Below are 20,392 nucleotides of genomic sequence, written 5' to 3'. Positions count from 1 at the left end.
GCGTATTTGAAAAATAGGATAAGTAATGTCAAAAGCCTGTAAAAGATGCATGAGGTTTAGTAGTCCTGTTGATTCCTTTTCACAGGATTCCATTTTGGACATTAAAGTACCTATATTCAAAGGACCCGGGGAATTGCCTGAAATCAGATCTTACATGGAAGAATTCCCGTTCCCATTCTACATGATCCTTAGAGACGTGAACGCGCTTCCAGAAACTCTCAGTGACGCACTCAGACAGTGGTTTGAACTGGTGACTGCCTCAGACTCTTTGTAGACAAAGTCAGTACCTGGTTGCTGCTGAAACACTGAAATACAGCAAACAGCATTTCATCGGATTAATGCGCAGGAGCTGCCCTCTGGAAGCCAGACTGCACAACAAAATGGTTTAGGTGTGTCCTCCCATGTTTGTCAGAGGACAATTATGCAATGGTGAGACTGTCTTCTTCCTTCATTGCCTATTCCCACAAATAACGTGAAACTTTCTCCAACTTCTCTTGTAATAATTTCTTACTTTTAAAAAAACAAAACCAAAAAAATGTATTTGTAATCTTCACAGAGCTAAAATTATTCCTGCCACTGTCTATTGCAATAAGAAAAATCAGTCTTGCTTCTGGGAAGGCATTTCTGCATTAGAAGAACTGCAGGTGTCTTGCAAAAAACCCCATTTTTTTAGCTTCACCCGTGTGGCTGGTGCCTCTTTGGGAAGAAGCGGAGTGGGGGAGCAGGGGAAGCAGATGGTTTTAAACAACCAAAAAAAAAAGGACTTGAATACTAGAAACTATTCTGCAGTTTAACACATCCTATTTAATATTGCTGATTTTTGACTAAATCAACAGGGATTTTTATGAAAAATGTCGTATGATCATCCCTGTATTATCAGTTTACACTGTGAAGTTTGCCCCTCTGTCCAAGGCAGACATTGAGGGCATTTCATTAATCCAGTGTCTTAGAGCATGGACATGATTTTTCGTTGCAAAAGCTATGCATCTTATATTGTCTGTACTAATAAAAAGAGGTACCACTGTTTGTAATTATGATGTCTGTTCTTGCAGTTGATCAAAGCTTGAATAAATTAACCCAGATTGCCACATGGAAATGCTGTGCATTCTCTAGCAGTGCACAAATAGGAATTTTCATATGTGGTTTATATAACTTCAACACTGGCCCTCCTTTTATGAGAATATTGCCAGCACAAAGTTTGGATTAGGGGTCCAGTCTTTTTGACTCTTCTCAGTGAAAACCTGAGGGGAAACTTTGTTTAAATGCCCCTGGTCTAAGCAGTGGCGAGACCCACAGGTGGGAAATGGCCCAGCAAGGCAGTTTCTTTGAGGAGCTTTGAGTAGTTCATGATAAGCAAATTTCACACCTGAAAATTTAACAGTGGAACTCTATCCCATCAGAATTTAAATGTTAGGTACTATATAATGTTCTTCCAGGTTTTTTAAGCATTTGTATACATATATATGAGAGATCCAATGTGCTTTGGGAAATTTAGCTGTGGAAATAGGTGGTCTTAGTTCATTAGGTAATTCTCCAGGATGTATTTCCATTTCAGACTTGTACTGAATATTCATAGTAGGGAACTTAGAGAAAATATTTTTTTAAAATATAAAGATTGCACGGATACACTTTCAGCATAGTTTGTTGCAGGGATGTTGTCGTAGCCTAAGGCACAATTTTATCAGCAGTATTTACTGCACAGATGTTTTAACCGAGTTTTTTCCTCTAATTAACAAAGTGCTTGCACTTAGTTTTGTACCAGGAAACACTGAGTAACATAGAGAGAAACAGCAATTGATTAACTGCTCTTTGCTGGGCCCCTCTGTGAGTGCATTGGGCTTGGACGTTCGTTAGCATGGCTGTGTCAAATGATCAGGGCTGGGCACTGTTAGCAACAAGTACATGTCTGGACAGAGCTACAACTATTTAAAAACATGCAAAAGGCAGGTTAGTGTCCTGCAGACTCATAGATCTTACTGTGCTGTTTTGCTACCTGTACAGTTAAAACATATTGGTCTTAACAGCTGCATCAGCCTTCACTGCACACCAACCCTTCTCTGCAAGTGTATTGTCTACTACGGGCTTGGTTTATTGCTGGAGTTTGCTGTTTTGGAAGAAATAACAGCAGAGGACTGCGTGCCCTCACCCCTCCCCTTCACACACCTCACAGTTCCTGGTGCCCCTCACTCAAGTGCCTCTGCCTTCCCGCAGCTGGCAGGGGCGGCAGCTGTGCCCGGTAAGTGCTCGCCTTGCTCGCAGCGGGGAGGCTGAGGGGCTGACCGAACTCGGCCTGCCGAGCCTCCCCGGAGCGTTTTCCCCCGCCGCTGAGCGTCCTTCTTCAGCTCGGGCTCGCCCGGGCCGGAGGGGCAGCAAATGGCTGCCGGTGGGACCCGCCCGCCGGGGGCGGGCTCTGCGCCCTGGGCCGCGGCGGGCGGGGCGGAGCTGCGCGTCATGGCCGCCAGTCGCCTCCCGCCAGGTGCCCTCACGCTGAAGCAGGTAAGAGCAGGGGCTCAGGCCGCCTCGGGCCCGCCTGGCGCGGGGGGCTCGGCGGGGCGGAGGCTGCGGGGCCGCGGTCTCCTCCGGGGTGCCGCCGTCTGGCAGCCGCCGTCCTGACGGGACCCCGCGGCCTCTGTGTCACACGGCAGGAGCGCGGCCGAGGGAAGCGGAGAGGCCGCGGTGGCTGTGCGGCGGGCGGGTGGCCCAGAGGGTGAGGTGGCGTCCGCCCTTGTGTTGCTGCACTTCGTGTGTACAACCAGCCCCAAGCACCCAAACGTGTTGCACGTTTGGCGCGTCGCCTACTTGAAATGTAAAGGGTGAGTGTCACGAGGATAGAGCCAGGATCTTCTCGGTGACAACCAGTGACAGGACGAGGGGCAGTGGGTACAAATTGGAACACAGGAGGTTCCACTTAAATATGAGAAGAAACTTGTTTTCAGTGAGGGTGCCAGAGCACTGAACAGGCTGCCCAGGGGGGTTGTGGAGTCTCCTACTCCGGAAACATTCAAAACCCGTCTGGACGCCTTTCTGTGTAACCTCATCTAGGTGTTCCTGCTCCAGCAGGGGGGTTGGACTGGATGATCTTTCGCGGTCCCTTCCAATCCCTGACATTCTGTGATTCTGTGACACGTAAGCTTCCTGGACTGGGACCCTAGGATGTAAATACTGCATCTGTTAGGAAAAGCGGTGGGGAACTTGGTGTTTGTTTAAACGCCCCTCGAAGCAAACAAAGCAGCTGGGGGTTGAGCGCTCAGCAGGGTGACCTGGGACAGCGGACAGACAGACATCCCTCTCTCCTCAGTTCCTGAGGCGGCAGCAGGTTCTCCAGCTGTACAGGAGGATCCTGCGGGCCATTCGCGATGTCCCTGCTGAGGCAGATCGCTGCTATTTAAAGGACTGGGCCAGGGAAGAATTCAGGAGAAATAAGGATGCTACAGACGAGGTGAGGATTGGGAACACACATGCCTGCCCTAAGGAATGGTCTGTGCACTACACTGTGCTTGTCACGGGGTTTTGGGTTGTAGGTGTCACTTCTAGGCTTGTAAGAGTGCATCTGTAACTGGTTTATCTTAAGGAGCATTTGTAAGAAGAAAGAATGCAGCATCTCTCAATATTATCTCCCCTGTTGGCAATAGTAATGTTTCTCTGATTTCTAGATAATTATCTGGATTTTAAAAGGTAAAACCCAAACAAACCCTGCCTACTTAAACCACAAATCAGAAAAAACGTACTGAATATTAGATACCTAACAGAAACTTCTGAATGCTCAGCCTTCAGTATAACTTCCTTTTTCATCTTTCATTTCAACTATAGTCAAGCTATTATTTCATCTTTAGTTTTAACTGTATTCAACTATATTAATCCAAAGTCAAATTGGATGGCTGTGGCTATGAAGAAATGTGCGAAATGCAGAAACTTTTACACTTGCGTGTCTCCTGCGCTCTGCTTTCTGGTTTGCTCCTTTTCCTAGTCAGTGCTCCAGGAATTGGTGGCTGCATCATGCAGACAAAGCGTTACAGTACCTGGGTAAAAATTGTTTTGGGAGAGACATCCACGTGCTGTGTGGAACACCCGTCTTCATGGTGCCCCTGTGCAGCTGGCACTACTTACTTGCAAAGGTGGTAGACACGGGGTGGAAAGATACTATTGGGATGTGAATCTAGTTCAAAACTGAGTTTAAAGCAAAACCATAACCAGCCCCCAAACGCATCATTAAGGAATTGGGAGAAAAATACATTTTATTTTTTGTTATTCAGCTGATTTTTAACCAGCTCAGGGACTCTAGTGTTACTTCACACAAAGAAACAGATCCCAACAGTGCTGGTAAGAATTGTATGTATTTTAATGTGTTAAAATCTGCCTGCTTGTGCAAAACCTGTCCTGTGTACAGACATTCAGTTCAGAAGATTCCATTTTGTTTTCCAGGATGCAATCAGGATGATGATCACTCAAGGCAACATGCAGCTTCAGGAACTTCAGAGAACACTTAAGCTGGCAAAATCCTGATCTTAATTTTGTTATCCGCTGGACTTTCACCTGCTGTGAGCAAACACAGTGTTTTTTTCAGGATGTGGTTGTAATAGCGGCCTTTGCTTGACAACCTGGTAACGTGTTGCAGTGGAATCTACTATTGTGGGGGGTTTGTTTGTTTTTTTTCCCCTTCCTCAGTGTGGTTACTTCCCATGTGGAAATCACTCACACTAAGAGGACTCTAAGAACTGAAGGGATGATGTAGCGTGTGCTGTGGGAAAAGCAGAAAGCACCAGGAATTACAACAGCAGTCTTATGCCAGGGAAATGGAAAACAAATATAAAACAGATTATTTTGTCTGTTTTCTATTGTGGTAACATTTATAGTAGTAACAGCTTTTTCTGTACCACACAAAGGATTTTTTTTACCAAAATTTGGGATTTAAAAAGCATTTTGGATAAACAAATGGGCTCAAACCAAATAAACACAATAAAACATTAAGAAAATGTTTTGTATGTAGATGCTGATTTTCAGTTATAGCTGAATAAAACTTAAAAAGGGATGTTTTTATATGTGAAAATAAGACATTTTAGCCTCAAAAATGGTCTTAAAAGCGACGTTAATTCCGCAAGGCTGCTTTGCAAAAAGATGATGCCTTTTCCTTAATTATTCTTCTGCAAGTCATTGTAGAATCCTTTCCCATTATGTTTATTTAGCTTTGCAGTTAAGAATGTGGCTCAGGCAACCAGCGAGGCTGTTAAAGTGTTCAGGTTTGTATAGACAGAAGCCTTTGAGTGTCTATTTGGAGTGAAAAATATGTACATCTTGATTTTGCTAACAACATTTTCAGGTAGAATACACTGGCAGAACATCAGTGTGGTAGGGATTGATCTTTCACATTGTGAGAAAATGCTGTTTAGAAAGGAATTTTGACCAAGCAAAGCCATAATTGGAGATGCCTTGTTCTCGCGTGTAGCCCTCCCTTTCCCTTCAGCTGGTGGTTTGATTTCTGCTCCTTAATTGTGGGCTTGTCCTGGTAAATTTGCCTGCCAGAAGCCTTGAGCAGGCCAAGTATCATTTGCAAGGGTACGTAAATTTACTCCGTCTTTGCTGCAGAGAAAGACAGATAATGCAAGTATTTTGTAAAGAAGAAGTTGTTCAGCTGTAGTAGCTTTGAAGGAGGGAGGACTACAGAGAGGAGTAGCAAGGAATTAGCAGAAAAGCGCTAAAATCAGTGCTCTGCAGCCAAGTTACTGTCTTAAATTACTGCTCCTGTGAGAAAGGTTCTTCTTCCCCTCTACTCTGCCCTGGTGAGGCTGCATCTGGAATATTGGGTCCAGTTCTGGGCCCCTCAGTTCCAGAAGGACAGGGAACTGCTGGAGAGAGTCCAGCGCAGAGCAACAAAGATGATTAAGGGAGTGGAGCATCTCCCTTATGAGGAAAGGCTGAGGGAGCTGGGTCTCTTTAGCTTGGAGGAGACTGAGGGGTGACCTTATTAATGTTTACAGATATATAAAGGGTGAGTGTCACAAGGATGGAGCCAGGATCTTCTTGGTGACAATCAATGCTAGGACAAGGGACAATGAGTACAAACTGGAACGCAGGAGGTTCCACTTAAATATGAGAAGAAACTTGTTCTCAGTGAGGGTGCCAGAGCACTGGAACAGGCTGCCCAGGGGGGTTGTGGAGTCTCCTTCTCTGGAGACATTCAAAACCCGCCTGGACGCCTTTCTGTGTGACCTCATCTAGATGTTCCTGCTCCGGCAGGGGGATTGGACTAGACCATCTTTTGAGGTCACTTCCAATCCCTAATATTCTGTGATTCTTGATTCTTCAGTGTGTATGTGAAGTAGCTCAGCTAAAGCCATAGTCCTGCCCTTGTGCAGGCTCAGGAGCACGTGTGTGTGTGATCAGCTGCACAGCTCAGCCCCGTGCCAGTCGTAAATCTGTTTGTGCTTCAGCTGAGGACTGGCCAGCAGCCCCTGTAGCCCCCCAGGGCAGCCACTGGACCCGGCCTCAGTGTTTTACAGCCACAAACAAAAGTTTGGATGTTGGAAGTCAAATTTTCTGCTCCCCCTTCTGAGTCAAGTGGGGGGGATTGTGTCCATTACACCACAGACTTTGGAGCAACACTTGTTTTAATTGCTTGGCAAAACATTCACTTTCTCAAGATGATACAAAACTTAAATAGCATGCTGCTGCATTCCTACAGTAGCTTAAACAAAACTGTAAACGTATGAAAGTGTCTATATTAGACTACAGAAGTCAGAGCAATAAAACTAGTATTTCCATAACTGCAGATATACATTTTTGTCTTGACAGTGCATTAACAGGAACCTTAAAAATATTGTTATATAATACAATCTTCTTTGCTTTTTACATCTGTTAAGAAAATGAAAAAATGACTAATTAGTCCATGGTGTTTTCAGTACTGTAAAGTATTTTGTATTGATTTTAGGGCTCCTCAGTACAGAAAAAAAATCTTTTCCCTGGGCATAACAGTATTAACTTGTGTTTGAATTGTTTTTGAACAATTGTTCTGTCATGATTTGTTAAGTAGACTTTTTTACAGAATCTGCTGGAGCCTTCTCAGAGGTGTAAGGAGAAAACCCTAAAGGGACTTAGATGCAACGAGTAACAGTGCCTCTGGTTTTTTTGGAGTCTGTCAGCCTGGACAATATTGGTCATCATTGCAAGTTTTGAGTTTATAACTAAACACACCCATAAAAACTTTAAGATGTCGTTGAGTTCTATTTTGTGAGACTGTTTGTGAAAGTCTACTACGTCCTGCAAACCCAGCAGGGCCCAGCCTCTCTTTTTAGAGAGACAAGGGAAAAACCAGGGAAGGGAATCATTCGGAGGAACAAAGGAAGACAGTTGGACAAGGTGTCTGGGAAAAAATCCCGACTGCAGCAAAAATAAACATTTGATTACAGGAAACCAAGATTTCACTTATTTAGATAAAAGACCCTTTTAAGCTGCTTCAGTAGTAGAGAATTCAGCCACTTGCTGCTTGAAAGAAAAGAGATTCGTATAAAAGTTATACCCAACCAGTAGAGCATGGTCATGGTAAAATATTTGCCACCCGTGCCCTAAATAAACCTTCTCAGATTACTGGAGTGCAGCCCCAGCAACCGTGTAACCACAAGCAGATTTGCAGCCAGGGCAAAAAAAAAGATAAATGCTAAATTAGATTTATTTTAATTATGTAAAACCAAAAGAAAATGGAAACAGCTGCTGAAGCCTCTGTACCTAATGGGTGACCCACCTTAGCAGGTGACTCTGGGAGCCAGGCCTGCCCAGCTGGAGCCCGGTGTCCATCACCTACCTGGGCTTGTCATCCAAGTTGGTTCTGCAGCTTCTCTCCGCTGACTAGAGAGAGACCGTGGGGAGTTATTCTAAAATCGTAGCCCTTCATCACTACAGAATTTCTGTCAAAAGCTCTCAAACATCCTGGATTAATTTTAGTATTGGTATCACCAGGTGTTTACACGTAGCATAGAGTGGAACCCTCGAGCTACATGTGACCTATGTGAAGAAAAGGAAATTCCCTTTCAGAAAGCTGTTTTGGTTTCTAAAGCAGTTTGTTTTCAAGCAGCACCTGGAAATTGAGAGTGCAACATTTAACGGACTCTTGGGAATAACAGAGAAATTATCTAATCTGCAGCATCTTGTCATCGGTACAGTCTGCATATGAATTATTCTTGGTTATGGAGTTCCCAAAGTTATTTCTACTCCTGAAAAAGAGCATTTTGTTGGGGTGTAACAGGCACTACAAATATATATATATATATCTCAGTATTCCAGCTTCCCATACAGCAGGTTCCAAAATGAGTCCCATTGCTTGTCCTTCCCTGCCAGGTAGGCGCTAGCTCTCTTTCCGCACCTTAGTCCTTAATTTGCTGAGCTCCTCTTCTAAGCTTTTGATGTGCTCCTTGAGCGCAGCTTTGTCTTGCTGCGCTTTCTGGTTAGCTTGGCACCGGGCTTCTTCTATCTTGCGCTCGTACCACTTCTCCATCTGCGTGGAGACGGCCTCAAAGAAGTACTGTGTGATCTCCAGGGCCTGGGAGGTGTCCCGCAGCGGGGGGGCAGGCGGCTGTGCCGGGGGCTGCGGCTCCTGGCTCTGATGTGCCCCCGCATGGTGCTGAGCTTTGTGCCTGGGCTGCCCGCTCTTGCTGGACTTCTTTGTCTGAGTTCCCTTGTCGATGAAGTGGCCGCTCTGCGGTTCAGCCTTTGCAGGTTCAGTCAAGGGCTGCAAAGCAGCTTGAACCTTAACGTGTCTTAATTTGGACCCCACAAGCTCGGAGGAGGGCAGCTCCTCCTGGAACCTGTAGAATGTGCTGGCACTAACAGCTTTGTCCTTCGGCCTGACATCTTGAGCAGGGGCAGAAGAAACTGGTCCGCCAGCGATTAACTGTTGCTCTGTACCTACAGAATAAAATATACACATACATATTTTTAAGAGCTCTGGGCATTTACTTTAGCATTCAGAAAACCTCAGTGTTTGATGAATGATGCGGTTGCCCGTGTACCACGCTGTGTATGCTGGAGAGGCCTGTGTTAGTTTATTGCATCTTCACAGTCAGCTGATATAATGAAGAGTCATTAGAAAAAAGCTGACTCGGGCTGCGAGTGGCTGCAGGGCGGCTACAGGAACAGACTGACAACGACCTTTAGGACGTGTAACAAAGATCAAGCCAGATTCCCAAAGCACTTTATGTCTGATGATATTTATGAACCCCCTGCTTCTACGAGAATTGACGCCTCACTAATTTTGCAAAGGTAACACATTTTGAAGCTTCTGAACTGTTCAAGGCAGTACAGCCTACACTCATGCTGCCACAAGGTCTCCTGTCTGGTCTTCTGCCTTTCTAGTCTCACAGCGTATCCATGTCCACACCTGTTCACAGTGTTTTGGGGGCCATATCCCACGTATTTTACAGAAGCCCAGGGCTTCACTAGCTCTCTCCTTGCCTGTGGAGACCTGGCCATTCCGCCTGTCTCTTTTCTCAAAAGCTTCCCCAGCCAAGCACAGAGAGGTGGCTTGAACCAGAGTCTTCCATATCTTTGTGGGGCCATGATCCCTGAATAGGCTTGAATGTTCTCAGCTGGTTTTTTCTTGTCGAATGAACTAATAATTAAACAGGCTTTTGTTCAAGGAAAAAGTGAGAGGCTTATTCTGTATCCCTGCAGTTTGAATATTAACAGGAGAAATTAGTATTTTAGGTTCACTTTCTTCAGTAGACTTTGGATAATCTACACGCCTTCCTGACAGACAGTGGGGTGGGAACAATTCTGACTGGGAGTCTGGAGAAATTTCAGAAAACGGAGTGATGCAGAGCATCAAAGGACTTGGCTTCAAAGAGACAGTGATGGGGAAGCATTAGGAAGAGCCACTGGAATCCCACCCAACCACGTCTTACAATATTCCCAGCAGCTACCTTGAAGTATATTCTGGTCCCATGACATTATGCGTACAGGTGGAGGAAAGCACACAGCCAGAATTAATATCTGTGGTATTAAAACAAGTATCCCTCAGTGAACTAGCTCACCTTTGAATGAATATGACATCAAAGTACCTGATGAGGTTGTACCTGATGCACCGTCTTGTTGAATGCAAAACTGTTGCCCAAAGCTCTGTTCTGGCATCTGGACTCTGCTCCTTCCCCCGTCTTCCGAGAGGCTGTTTGGGAGCGTGATGTAGGAATGCTGGTGGGAGCCGGCTGGCTGCAGCACGGGCTGGTTGGCTTTGCAGTCCTTGGCACTGTGGGGGTTGTTCTCAGTATCCAGGGTCTCGGTAAGAGACTCACAAGTGGACAAAGTTGATTTTGGTCTCGACGACCTGGAATCTCCAGAAAGCTTGAGCTCCAGATTCTGAATCTTCAACATGCACCAAGTCTTCAGCTCATCAACCAAGGAATTCTATGAGAAAGAGACTGTAAATTAGATGATCCTAGTATTAGTTCCTATAGTTCCTGGGCTGCTGAGGACATGTGGCAGGGACAAAGAGAAACAAGCCGGGTATCTGTGGGCTTAGGCTCCCTGTACAGATGTGCATGCTGCCACTGGGAATACTCGAAGGACTGCAAATCAGAAAACATTAAGAACTATGCATTAGCTAATGAAAGGCTCCCTCTTTAGTCCAAGCTGCCATCCCTTACATTTGAATCGGCTACTTCAAATGGAACTCTAAGTCCTAGTCAACAGTAATTTCTAAGTGCCAGGAACATCGCATTTTTAAATGTGAAACTCAAATTAGACACTTCTGGGGCAGAGCTTTATGCCATTACCAACCTCTGTTTCTCTGTCCATTCAGTGATAAAGATGAATCCCACACTAAATGACAAATTACTAACAGCTCTCAAATTACAAAGGTGCTTAACAGGTGCCAGCTGCAGAGGTATTTGCCAGTGATCGTTTAAAATATGAGCAGTTCTTTCACCCTCTTGTTCATATGACATTGTGAATTTAGGTCAGCCCCCCCCATGCACATGGACATTTAGTCCATGCATTTAGTAAAGCCCAACTCAGTTTTTCCAGTAGTTGCAATTAGACCCAAGAGAACAAGAACAGCTGCTATCACTTATTGGTAATTTCACTTCACCTGACATATCATTCCAGCATCTAATTTCTTAAATGGAGATTACAGGGAGATGGAGCACAAACCCAGTCATTCAGAAGCCAATATAATACTTATGTCTCTTACTATGAAATAAAAACTAAAGCTGCCTTAGTTTGATAAGTACTTTTCTCTGGAGAAAAGTGTTTTGTGGATGTTAGACTGAAGTATCTTGATCAGTAGTTTATGCTGGGATTATCACAGCTGCCAGTCTTTTAACACAGATTTGGAACAGTCTTTCAAAAAAGTTGTGATATTTTATTAGCACAAAATGTATTTCTCAATTCTTAGAATACCAATAATGAAAAAAATAATTGCATTTTAAATTTACCAGTGTGAGTAGAGAAGCACAAATTTCCTAGCGTGTTTTAATGGTGAGCTTTTGCAGAAGCAAGAAGGGCAAGAGCTGGATCTCTACAGAAACAGTTGTTCTTGTAATGCTGGCTAAACAAGCATACAAATAGAACTTGCCTATTGGCAGGAGTACACAGCTTGGAGATGGTGCACTGTTGCCAAAGTCAGAGGGAAGAACTGCAGCCTTTTAATACACGGGGGAAAAAAAGATCAGACAGAGAAGGGAGAGATTCCCAGGGCACACAACCATACGGATGAGAAGTAAAAGGCACAACACACATCTTGGCCTTTGTTCCTCTTTGCAGGTGTTCCTGCAGCTGTACTTTAAGCAAAAGCTAAAAGCACAACTATTAAAAATTTAGCTGTAGGAATTTTTGCAAAGCACTGCGTTAGAAAGAATATATTTTATTACAGATCCACACTTCAGACCCACCAAATCAAATTACGACAGTGTAACTGGATTTCATATTCCCCATCTCTAATGCAAAAGCTCTGTAAATTTGGTTTAGAGATTAGGGGGTGGATGGGAATAACTCGGTCTCTGAAGCTCTTTTGCCCGTTTCAACAGATGAGATCAATCTCCAATATTCTCTCTGCCTGCTGGAACGAAACTCTCGAGCTGATCCATCGGAGCGAACAGGGAGTGGCTGTTTGAGGCCCTACCTGCCGTTTCTCCCCCTCATTTTTTTCCAGCTCGGTGTGCTGTTGCAGGCGGTGAAGGCACTCCGTTCTCTCTGCAGACAGCCGCTCAGCCATGAGCTTGTCTAAAACACGAAGCTGTGGAGAAAAAACCCACTATGTAGCTGAGATTATCATGTTAAAAACCAAACAAAACCCCCACCTGTGAACCCTGTAAGTCAAAGTACAGTCTGTCTTTCAGTCTTCGTTCCTAGAAATGCTGCCAAGTACAATTAGACGTAGCTTGCAAAATGGTTTGATCACAAAATTAGCAATTCATGACAATTATATTAAAAATAAAAAATCAGTTCGAGGACCTTGAATCTCAGCACAAACAGAATTCAGCAAGAGAGATTACTACAATTATGAAGTGCCCAGCAGTAGGACTGCCCTCTGTCTTTAAGTTTCCTTCTTAGGGCCTCAAGCAGTTTAGATTTATTGTCTAAAGAAGCACCTGAAGCCGCTTATCACATTAAATGTGTTTTTCTCAAGACCCTGGTTTGCAACATTAGATCCCTGTGGAATGTCACAGCTTCCTAGTCTGGAGTATTAGATTTCAGGTTCGTTTTTACAACACAAGAAGCAATAAACAAATCATGACAATGACAACAGTCATTAAGCTTAGGATATGTTACTAATAGCCATGTGGGCAAGCAGACCTCAGGGTCATGTTCTTACTTGATGTTGAGTTTTCGTTTCCATCTGGCCCAGCTTAACATTCATCTTGTCTTGTACAGTCCCAAACTCAGCTTTTATCTCTTCCACTGTTGCCTCCAGCTGATTCTCCAGTTTATTTATCAGGGGCTCACAGCGACATCCGTTTATCGGTGCCTGAAGGGAGTAACACATTTACTTGCTACGTGCCGCTGTCCTCTTAGCGCACGTGGAACATTATCCCAGCCGCCTCGAGTTAGTCTTGGGTTCTTCTATACTATGTACTGAGTCTCATCCTCCTGATAACATCAAGCAGTAGCTCAGCCAACAGGCGATTAGTTGGAAAAGCACAGACTAGAAAAGGATTGATCTGATTTATGCAGGCACATCCCAACACACAGCAGTGCTGATTTCGCTGGGGTACAAGCAGCAACGAGCTCAAATCATGTATGTCACGTACCAGGGGATACCACATTACAGTCCTATAGCCCATGTCTCGATGCTGTAATTCTGAATTGTGAAAAAATAATAATCTGATTTTGTGGATGTGTGTGGTTTTGTGTGCGTTTGTTTTTAACCTAATGCCAATAATGTGCTTGTTTTTCTGTGTACTGTGTGGCAAGGTCTCAGTGCTCCTGTCTGCCTTCACCCTGCTGGGATTCGGCTGTTTCACCATCTGGGGGTTATTCTCTTGGCATGGGAAGGCTGGTGGTTTGCAGAGCACTAGAGAAAACTTCAGAAATATTTTACTTAAGAAATTCTGTTTGCTATTCAGGGCCTGAGGGCATCAAAGAAGAGAGACGAGCAAAAAAGAATGGAAGAAAGAAAGAGTGCCATGTATTTCAGGAAACACTCTAAGGGAGTCTAGCTCTGTTAAGCTAATCTTTGTGAATAGATTAGGTTTATACACAAATCCTGTCTGGTCTCCGCACCTTTCTTCCTGCTTCACAACTACTTCCTACTGGCCCATCCTCCTACCATCAGCTCCCAGGGGCAGGGAGATGTTCCTTTTAACATATGAAGGGTCCTCCAGCCTTCCTGATGTCTGCTGTTAGGATAATCATAGTGCCCCGGTCTGTCTGGAAATTTCCCAAGCTACACAGCAAGATGTTGGAAAATATGGCCAGTAAAACCTTGGAAGTCTGGCTTGAGTCATATTTAGATTCAGCTGGATTTCTTAAGTACAGCAAGGGTCCGAGGAGAGCTGGTGGCTGGATGGATGTGAGAAGCTGAAATGAAAGGACTGACCTCCCAGGTCAGTTGACAGGAGGGCAATATTAAGAAAACAACAATACAGATGTTTACAAGGTCTACAGGGTAATTTGCTGTTTTCGTGCTTTTTTATAAATGTTTACTGGTAGATACTTGCATAATAAAACGAGTAAAATATCAGTCTATAAACTGGAATAAATGCACATGAGCTGGTAAGTCCAGGTTTATTTATGAACAAATTTCTATACAGCTCCTGCCTGTAGTAATCCTAGAATCCCCAAAGACATGTTGCAATAACCAGAATTGAAACAAAACCTATTGAGCATACACAAGCTCTTGGTTTAGGTGGTAAGCTTCAGTGCTCACACACTGCTTTCATTTATTTTCCTTGGAAAAGCTCTTTGTGTTTCCTATCAGAATGCTTAATATTAAAAAAAAAAAAAAACAACATAAAAATTCTAGTGCCATTTCCAATCACTGTTCACACCTTATCTCCAAAAAGGAAATACTTCGTAGATCAAAACTAGTTAAGCATGTCTTCTTTAACATGCACAAAAGCAGCTTATTGTGTGCCAGACTTCAGGCCAAAATGCAGCTGAAGCCCAAACAAGGAGAACAAATCCAGTGTCATGATGTCACGCCCCTGAGAGTGCAGTCAATCGAGTGCATTTTCTGCCCGTCAGCTAACTGTGCCCCGGCTCACCTGCATCACCTTCCCGTCCTTGCCGCGGTAGAGCGTGTAGAGCTGGTAGGCTCGGACCTCGTGGGGAGGCGGTGGGGAGGAGCAGGGATGTCTTCTGCTGCGCTTAGGCACGTTCTGCTGGGGCCGAGGGAGCGTCTGCTGGTCAGCTGGGGAGATGGGGTCTGAGAGTGCTGATACCTGCATGAAATACACACGTTTTCCCCGTTTACGAGCCCCCTGGTAAACTACTCAGCAAAAACCTGATTAAAACGGCAATCCAGCTGCAGTGGCTGGTCACAGCCTTGCTGTCAGCCACCACAATTACCAGATTATTTCTGCACAAATCTGGTTCATGTGACCCTCAACAGCAGAATTTCCGCCCTAGAGATCAGTTTCGTCTGAAGAATACCCCTGCCCCACCAACACGGCGGGACTCCTGCCCTGACTCTGACATACTGGCAGGACACCTGCCCTGTTGCTCAACAACTATCCCTTCTCTCTCCGCTGTTCTAAATCTACCGATACCTTTTCCTTTGGCTTTTTCTTTTTGCTCTTCTTCCCTTTGGGATCTGGTGAGGCTGACCGAGGTTCATCCTTCAGATCGCTCTTCCTCTGCGGTGGCTGGTCGCTGCTCGGCGTGTCGTCGGCCGCTGAGACGCTGCCCTGCTTGGAGCAAAGACAGCGAGTTCAGAGCAGTTGCAGAGGTGGGGAAAAGGTGCCTTTTCTTCCATTTCCCAGTTTTAAGCTGCTCTGCACACGAGTGGGTAACTTCAGCAGCACAGCAGGACAGACTGCCTGAGACAGCTGCTGTGGTCATGCACAAGTGATGGCTTCAAACAGATTTAGTGCTAATGGGTTTTATTTAAGCGGATGTAGCTGATAACGCCAGGCTGTACCTTGCTCTGTACCACTTCATCCCGTGGTACTGACTGAGCTCGCCTTTCCTCCTTCAGCCTCTCTCTCTTCTTCCTCAGGCTTCTTCCACGGTTAAAGCGTGAGACCTGAAGGCAGACCACACTGTTACTCAGTGATGTCACGCTCTTTCCTACCACAGAAGCAGAGCAGTAGAGCAGACTTTCTTCACCTCTGCTAAAAGGCAATATACAGAACAGAGTGCACTGCCAGATGGGTGCTGACGGGCCAAGCAATGTGGGTGTTCATAGCTCGGTGGTGGTGTGTTTTCATGGCTAAGTCCATCAGGACACTTCGCTGTCCCTTGGAGAAGGGAGAGCCTCCTCCTGTGTCCCCAGGCTGGTTGCCAAGCCAAGCCCTTTTCATGCAGAGGTGACAAGGAGGAGCAGGGCAGGGATCGCACCTGGTCTCATACCAGAATACAGAGCCCTCCCATGTGCCTTCCAGCCTGAACAGCATTGTATCATTTCACACACAGCAGCACAGTACAAACAGGACAGATGTCCCCATTTCAAGCAACCACCTTGTGGGTGGGACGTGTCTGAGGCAGGCAGCAGTGACACCACACAGAAGCTTTCAGGTACAGGGCAGCTTTCTAACCCCTGGACCACCACAGGGAACAAATACCTCTGGCTGCTCCATCCTCTGCCAGTCACGCCAGCAGGACTTCTACCAGCGCTCAATGCTGAGCCCTAATCTGCACTCTTTGCTGGGCTTGGGGGCTGAAAGGCTCCACACCAACAGACCTGAGGCCAGCACACAATGCCAGCAGAAATGTCGGCACCTTTCACAGCAGAAGAACCAAGGGCTGTGGCCCCTCTAGGTTAACTGGCCTCAGTTGTGTGTGTGTGTGTGTTAGGGAGAGATTTGTAACGTACCTGTGAGGCTTTAGTGAGGAGGAGCGCAACCTCAGGGTTATTGTGCTGTCTGGCAACCTCTAGAGGGGTCTGGCCTGCCTGAAAGGAAAAAGAAAATGGCATTTCCTTCAAAACACAAGCTGCTGGAAATGTGGAATTTCTCTACCCGAGGTTAGCATGTGCTCTGTGCACAAAAGCACAGTGACTAACTGCTTTCATTTACCCAGATTTAATTCAACTCTAATACCCAGTACTTTCTACCAACACTAGAGAGAGTGTTGAAGGGAGACAGCATTAAGAGAGAGTTTGGGTTGTTCAGCCTGGAGAAGAGAAGGCTCTGGTGGAGACCTTACAGCAGCCTTCCAGTTCCTAATGGGGACCTACAAGAAAGATGGGGAGGGATTCTTTACCAGGGAGTGTAGTGATAGGACAAGCAGTAAAGGCTTTAAATTGAAAGAAGGTAGATTTAGATTAGGTATACGGAAGAAATTCTTCACCATGAGAGTGCTGAGACAGTGGAACAGGCTGCCCAGAGAAGCTGTGGGTGCCCCATCCCTGGAAGTGTTCAAGGCCAGGCTGGATGGGGCTTTGAGCAACCTGGTCTGGTGGAAGGTGTCCCTGCCCATGGCAGGAGGGCTGGAACTGGATGATCCTTAAGGTCCCTCCCAACCCAAACCATTCTGTGATTCTACGATTCTAATACAAAATACCAAAGGAACTCGACATCCTGCTTACATTGTTGACAACAGATGTGTCAGCCCCCGCTTCCAGCAACAGCTTAACCACCTTCCTGTGATTTAGAGCAGCAGCTACATGGAGCGCAGTGTCTCCTGCCTGCAAGTCACAAAGCAGAAAGCAACTGTGGAACACACGTCCTTGGGTCTCACCCTGCAGAAATCACACCTTCCCAAGAGGTGCTCAGAGGTCAAAAGACACAGAGTTACTGATGCAATAACTAAGCTTAAATACGGCTTGGTCAATAAAAAAAGCAGAACTGGGAGGAGAGGACAGACGGGGGTTTTGAGAAATGCAGCTGGGGCACTGATGATCTAGTTTAACCAAGCGCGAGTGACACACAACACAGCTTGGAGCCAGCCCAGCTCCATCACCAGCAAACGGACACGGCATCTGAGGGCAGAACCGCTTTTCCCACCACAACCTTCTCTTCCTTTTTTTCTTTTTTCAGGTTTGATTATTTGGTGTGCAGGTGGTTGTGTATCACATTACTCTGATAATAATCAGATAAGAACCAGCAGCGAGATGGTGTTTTCTTAGTGAGACTCCTCAAGAAAAACAGGTTTTGGACCAAAGCCAGGAGGCGATCTGGGTCCAGCGCCCACACACACTGCCCTGCCCCTGTCGGCTGTGATCAGATTTGGGCACGGGTAACAGAGCCAGCAGCTCTTCAAGGGAGACTGGACACGTGCATGTAATGCCCTCCTGCCCCCTTTGCCTTGCATTTTGCCTGCAGAAAAGTCGATCTCCTCAAGCCTCGAGGAAATCTATTGCTTGCTGCTAATGTGGATGAGGCATGTTCATAAATAAAATCTTTATATGTGTAAATATGGAACAACTTCGGGTGGTACCGGGGAATGAAGGAAAAGGGCGTCTGTGTGTGCTGGGTTCACACCAGATAATCTTAATATTCAGTAGCTCATTTTGAAAGTTAAAAAACTAATTTCCAAATAAAATCACACAGTAGATTTAACATGCGGAAACTCATTTTGTTTGCTGTAATATCTCATCTCTAAGAAACAAGATTAAATGTACAGATCAGAAAAGAGCTTTATAGTTCTCAACCACACATGGAAAATTTCCCAGGAACATGAAATGATGTGGTTAAGCACCGCATAATCTGTTTATTTTGCAGATTTAACACATTATAATGTACTAAATTGACTCCTTTCTACCACCCAATTAGGCTCTGCTATAGGTACAGCAATCAATTACTTCTCTACAAAACAAGTATGGATGATTAAACCTAGGCTAGACTGATCATTACTTCGTATTCAAAGAATACTTTTTCTTCCCTTTTATGTCCTTTTAATTTCCCCTTCTGCAAAATGCAGCAAAGCATTATGGAGGAATTCGCACTTTTGTAGCATCTGAATGTTAGTGACTTCTCCCTCACAATGCCTCTCTAACAGCCGTAGGATCATTAAATCCTAGTTCCATAGGAGAAAACGGGCCCCCATAAGATGACCGAGCCTCTTGCCCAGTCCTGTTCTGCACGGAACTGGTGAGGACCCAGCAGCACCAACTCCTAACCCTGTTTCATTGCCCCTGTCCCAAACCCCCTTTCCACACCAACACAGGATTACAGAACCGCCTAATGGGCAATGCTTTAAAGAAATGACGCAAACGTGATGGCAAAATAATAAACCACTGATATGTCATTACCCTAAGGCTATTCTAAAAAGCTCAGGCATCTGGTGGTTGAGAGCAACACAGAGTGAAGCAGGATCACTTGGGCAGGAATCCCTCTTCCCAACAACCAGCCGAATGCAAAGGGTGCAGAGTCGCAATGAGGTTCATGCACTGACCTGGTTCTTTTCATGGACAGAACAGAAAGCACTGAGCAGCACCCTAACGATGGGCAAGTGATTATAACGAGCAGCCACGTGCAGACAGGTATCTCCTGCCTGCAAACAGAAACAAAGCTTTGAGCATGTAATCACAGTAGGAAAGCTTGCACTGGTCATGGTGTTCAGGGATGAAATCATCCTATTAAACCAAAAGGAGCAGTAAATGCCACACACCTCCACTGAACAGCAATGCTGTCTTCTCTGCAGTACATCTACTCTTATGAGTGGAAAGGTTCAGCAAGAGCTGGGGTGGGGAGGGTCAAATTCTTTAACCACTGAAGTGAAATGCTGGACTTATAAAATGCTGGTTTACTGCACTACAAACCCCAATTTCTATGTTCACATTAAATCTGTTCTGAACGCCGAACCAATGTGATTTGGAAACGCAACTTGGTGTCACACACGATGAAGAAAACACGAGGAGCGGAGGCCAGAGCAGCGTCCCCACGAGGGGTGGCACACGTGCGACCGGGAGCAGAGCCCCACGGGTTCCTATTCCTGTGTGCCTCTGCCCCCCTTGTTATCCAGCAGGGTCAGAAACATCTGGCTTCCTTTTGCAGATTCTTTTTGTTCCTTTTGTCATGCCAGATCCATTGTAAAACAGGAGGAAAGCTGTCTGAAGTTGGAGTCGCCTTGAATGTACCTCACTTGACAGACCAACACACAGTGTATATCATCTGTCTCAGTGAGCGCAGGCCTGAGGTCTTTCCCTGCTCTGGCACTAAACGCCTTTAAGATCTCCGTCTCTGTGAGTGAGGAGCCCTTTTGTAGAGCTGCATGACAGCGTGTGGGTCAGGCCATCAGGACGACAAAAAGCAGCAGCTGCCTCGGTCTGTGCAACAGCAAAACCCCCTTTGGCTCCTTCCATCCCCACTCAAGAGATGGGTGCAAAGCATTGCATCGCTCAGTCGTACCAAAAACATTCCTGAACATGATGTACACAATGGTTTGTTAGTGGCTTTCCCAACAGCATTTATAATAAAAATCACAGTTTAAAGCATTTCTGAGTATTTCTACAAGTTAAAGAAATATAGCGAAAACAAAGACACACAAAAATGAACACATCCTTTTCAAAACTCACGTTGTTTTTGAGGTCTGCTCGAGATCCTCCAAGTAACAAAACACGAGTGCTCTGGGAATGGCTATTCTGGCAAGCCAGGTGAAGGGGTGTGTTACCTGCCTTAGAGAAATACAGGAAAATATAAAAGAAATTCAGAAATTGGACACAAGCATTAAAAATAAAACCTCACGGGTTTTCCCACATGAAGATCCACCCAGGGGTGGGAAACTGCCACTGTTATTTTCCCATAGCGCTGAGCTCAATGAACCTGGAGACTGAAATACCCTCTTCATGCTGGAAATTATCTACCTG

General features: G+C 45.4%; 3 protein-coding genes across 34 annotated transcripts in view; 2 read left to right on the top strand and 1 right to left on the bottom strand.

The window, feature by feature from the left end:
• Window positions 1-1,031, top strand: part of MDN1 (midasin AAA ATPase 1) — a 105,097-nt gene extending 104,066 nt beyond the window's left edge. The window contains exon 102 of the mRNA XM_065059572.1: window positions 86-1,031. Within this exon, the coding sequence (XP_064915644.1) occupies window positions 86-274 (189 nt within the window). The 3' untranslated portion in view covers window positions 275-1,031. The remainder of the gene's footprint in view (window positions 1-85) is intronic.
• Window positions 1,032-2,340: 1,309 nt separating this feature from the next.
• On the top strand, window positions 2,341-4,973 carry LYRM2 (LYR motif containing 2). The gene is made up of 3 exons (XM_065059636.1): window positions 2,341-2,496; window positions 3,299-3,439; window positions 4,423-4,973. The coding sequence occupies exons 1-3, from the start codon at window positions 2,374-2,376 to the stop codon at window positions 4,501-4,503; spliced, it is 345 nt and encodes a 114-aa protein (XP_064915708.1). The 5' UTR covers window positions 2,341-2,373; the 3' UTR covers window positions 4,504-4,973.
• Window positions 4,974-6,587: 1,614 nt separating this feature from the next.
• ANKRD6 (ankyrin repeat domain 6) overlaps window positions 6,588-20,392 on the bottom strand; it is a 108,373-nt gene continuing 94,568 nt past the window's right edge. For 10 of the 32 annotated variants that reach the window (XM_065059578.1, XM_065059589.1, XM_065059588.1 and 7 more), the window contains 11 exons: window positions 20,102-20,200; window positions 18,979-19,077; window positions 17,171-17,269; window positions 16,457-16,534; window positions 15,563-15,667; window positions 15,192-15,332; window positions 14,688-14,864; window positions 12,797-12,949; window positions 12,104-12,217; window positions 10,020-10,389; window positions 6,588-8,895 (listed from right to left, as the gene is read on the bottom strand). In XM_065059578.1, the coding sequence (XP_064915650.1) occupies window positions 8,336-8,895; window positions 10,020-10,389; window positions 12,104-12,217; window positions 12,797-12,949; window positions 14,688-14,864; window positions 15,192-15,332; window positions 15,563-15,667; window positions 16,457-16,534; window positions 17,171-17,269; window positions 18,979-19,077; window positions 20,102-20,200 (1,995 nt within the window). In that variant the 3' untranslated portion in view covers window positions 6,588-8,335. The remainder of the gene's footprint in view (window positions 8,896-10,019; window positions 10,390-12,103; window positions 12,218-12,796; window positions 12,950-14,687; window positions 14,865-15,191; window positions 15,333-15,562; window positions 15,668-16,456; window positions 16,535-17,170; window positions 17,270-18,978; window positions 19,078-20,101; window positions 20,201-20,392) is intronic. The other 22 variants (XM_065059601.1, XM_065059602.1, XM_065059600.1 and 19 more) reach the window with 6 other exon arrangements.

This window comes from Columba livia, chromosome 3 (assembly GCF_036013475.1).
Source record: "Columba livia isolate bColLiv1 breed racing homer chromosome 3, bColLiv1.pat.W.v2, whole genome shotgun sequence".
Taxonomy (NCBI): Eukaryota; Metazoa; Chordata; class Aves; order Columbiformes; family Columbidae; genus Columba; species Columba livia.
The sequence above is the reverse complement of the archived record's forward strand: the minus strand, read 5'-3'. Positions and strand labels throughout refer to the sequence as shown.

Bases quoted from the DNA above. Each gene is read 5' to 3' on its own strand.
- LYRM2 (XM_065059636.1), top strand. From the start codon at position 2,374: ATGGCTGCCGGTGGGACCCGCCCGCCGGGGGCGGGCTCTGCGCCCTGG. The intron at 2,497-3,298 runs GTAAGAGCAGGG...CTCTCTCCTCAG, and splicing joins GTGCCCTCACGCTGAAGCAG to TTCCTGAGGCGGCAGCAGGT. The intron at 3,440-4,422 runs GTGAGGATTGGG...TTTGTTTTCCAG, and splicing joins ATAAGGATGCTACAGACGAG to GATGCAATCAGGATGATGAT.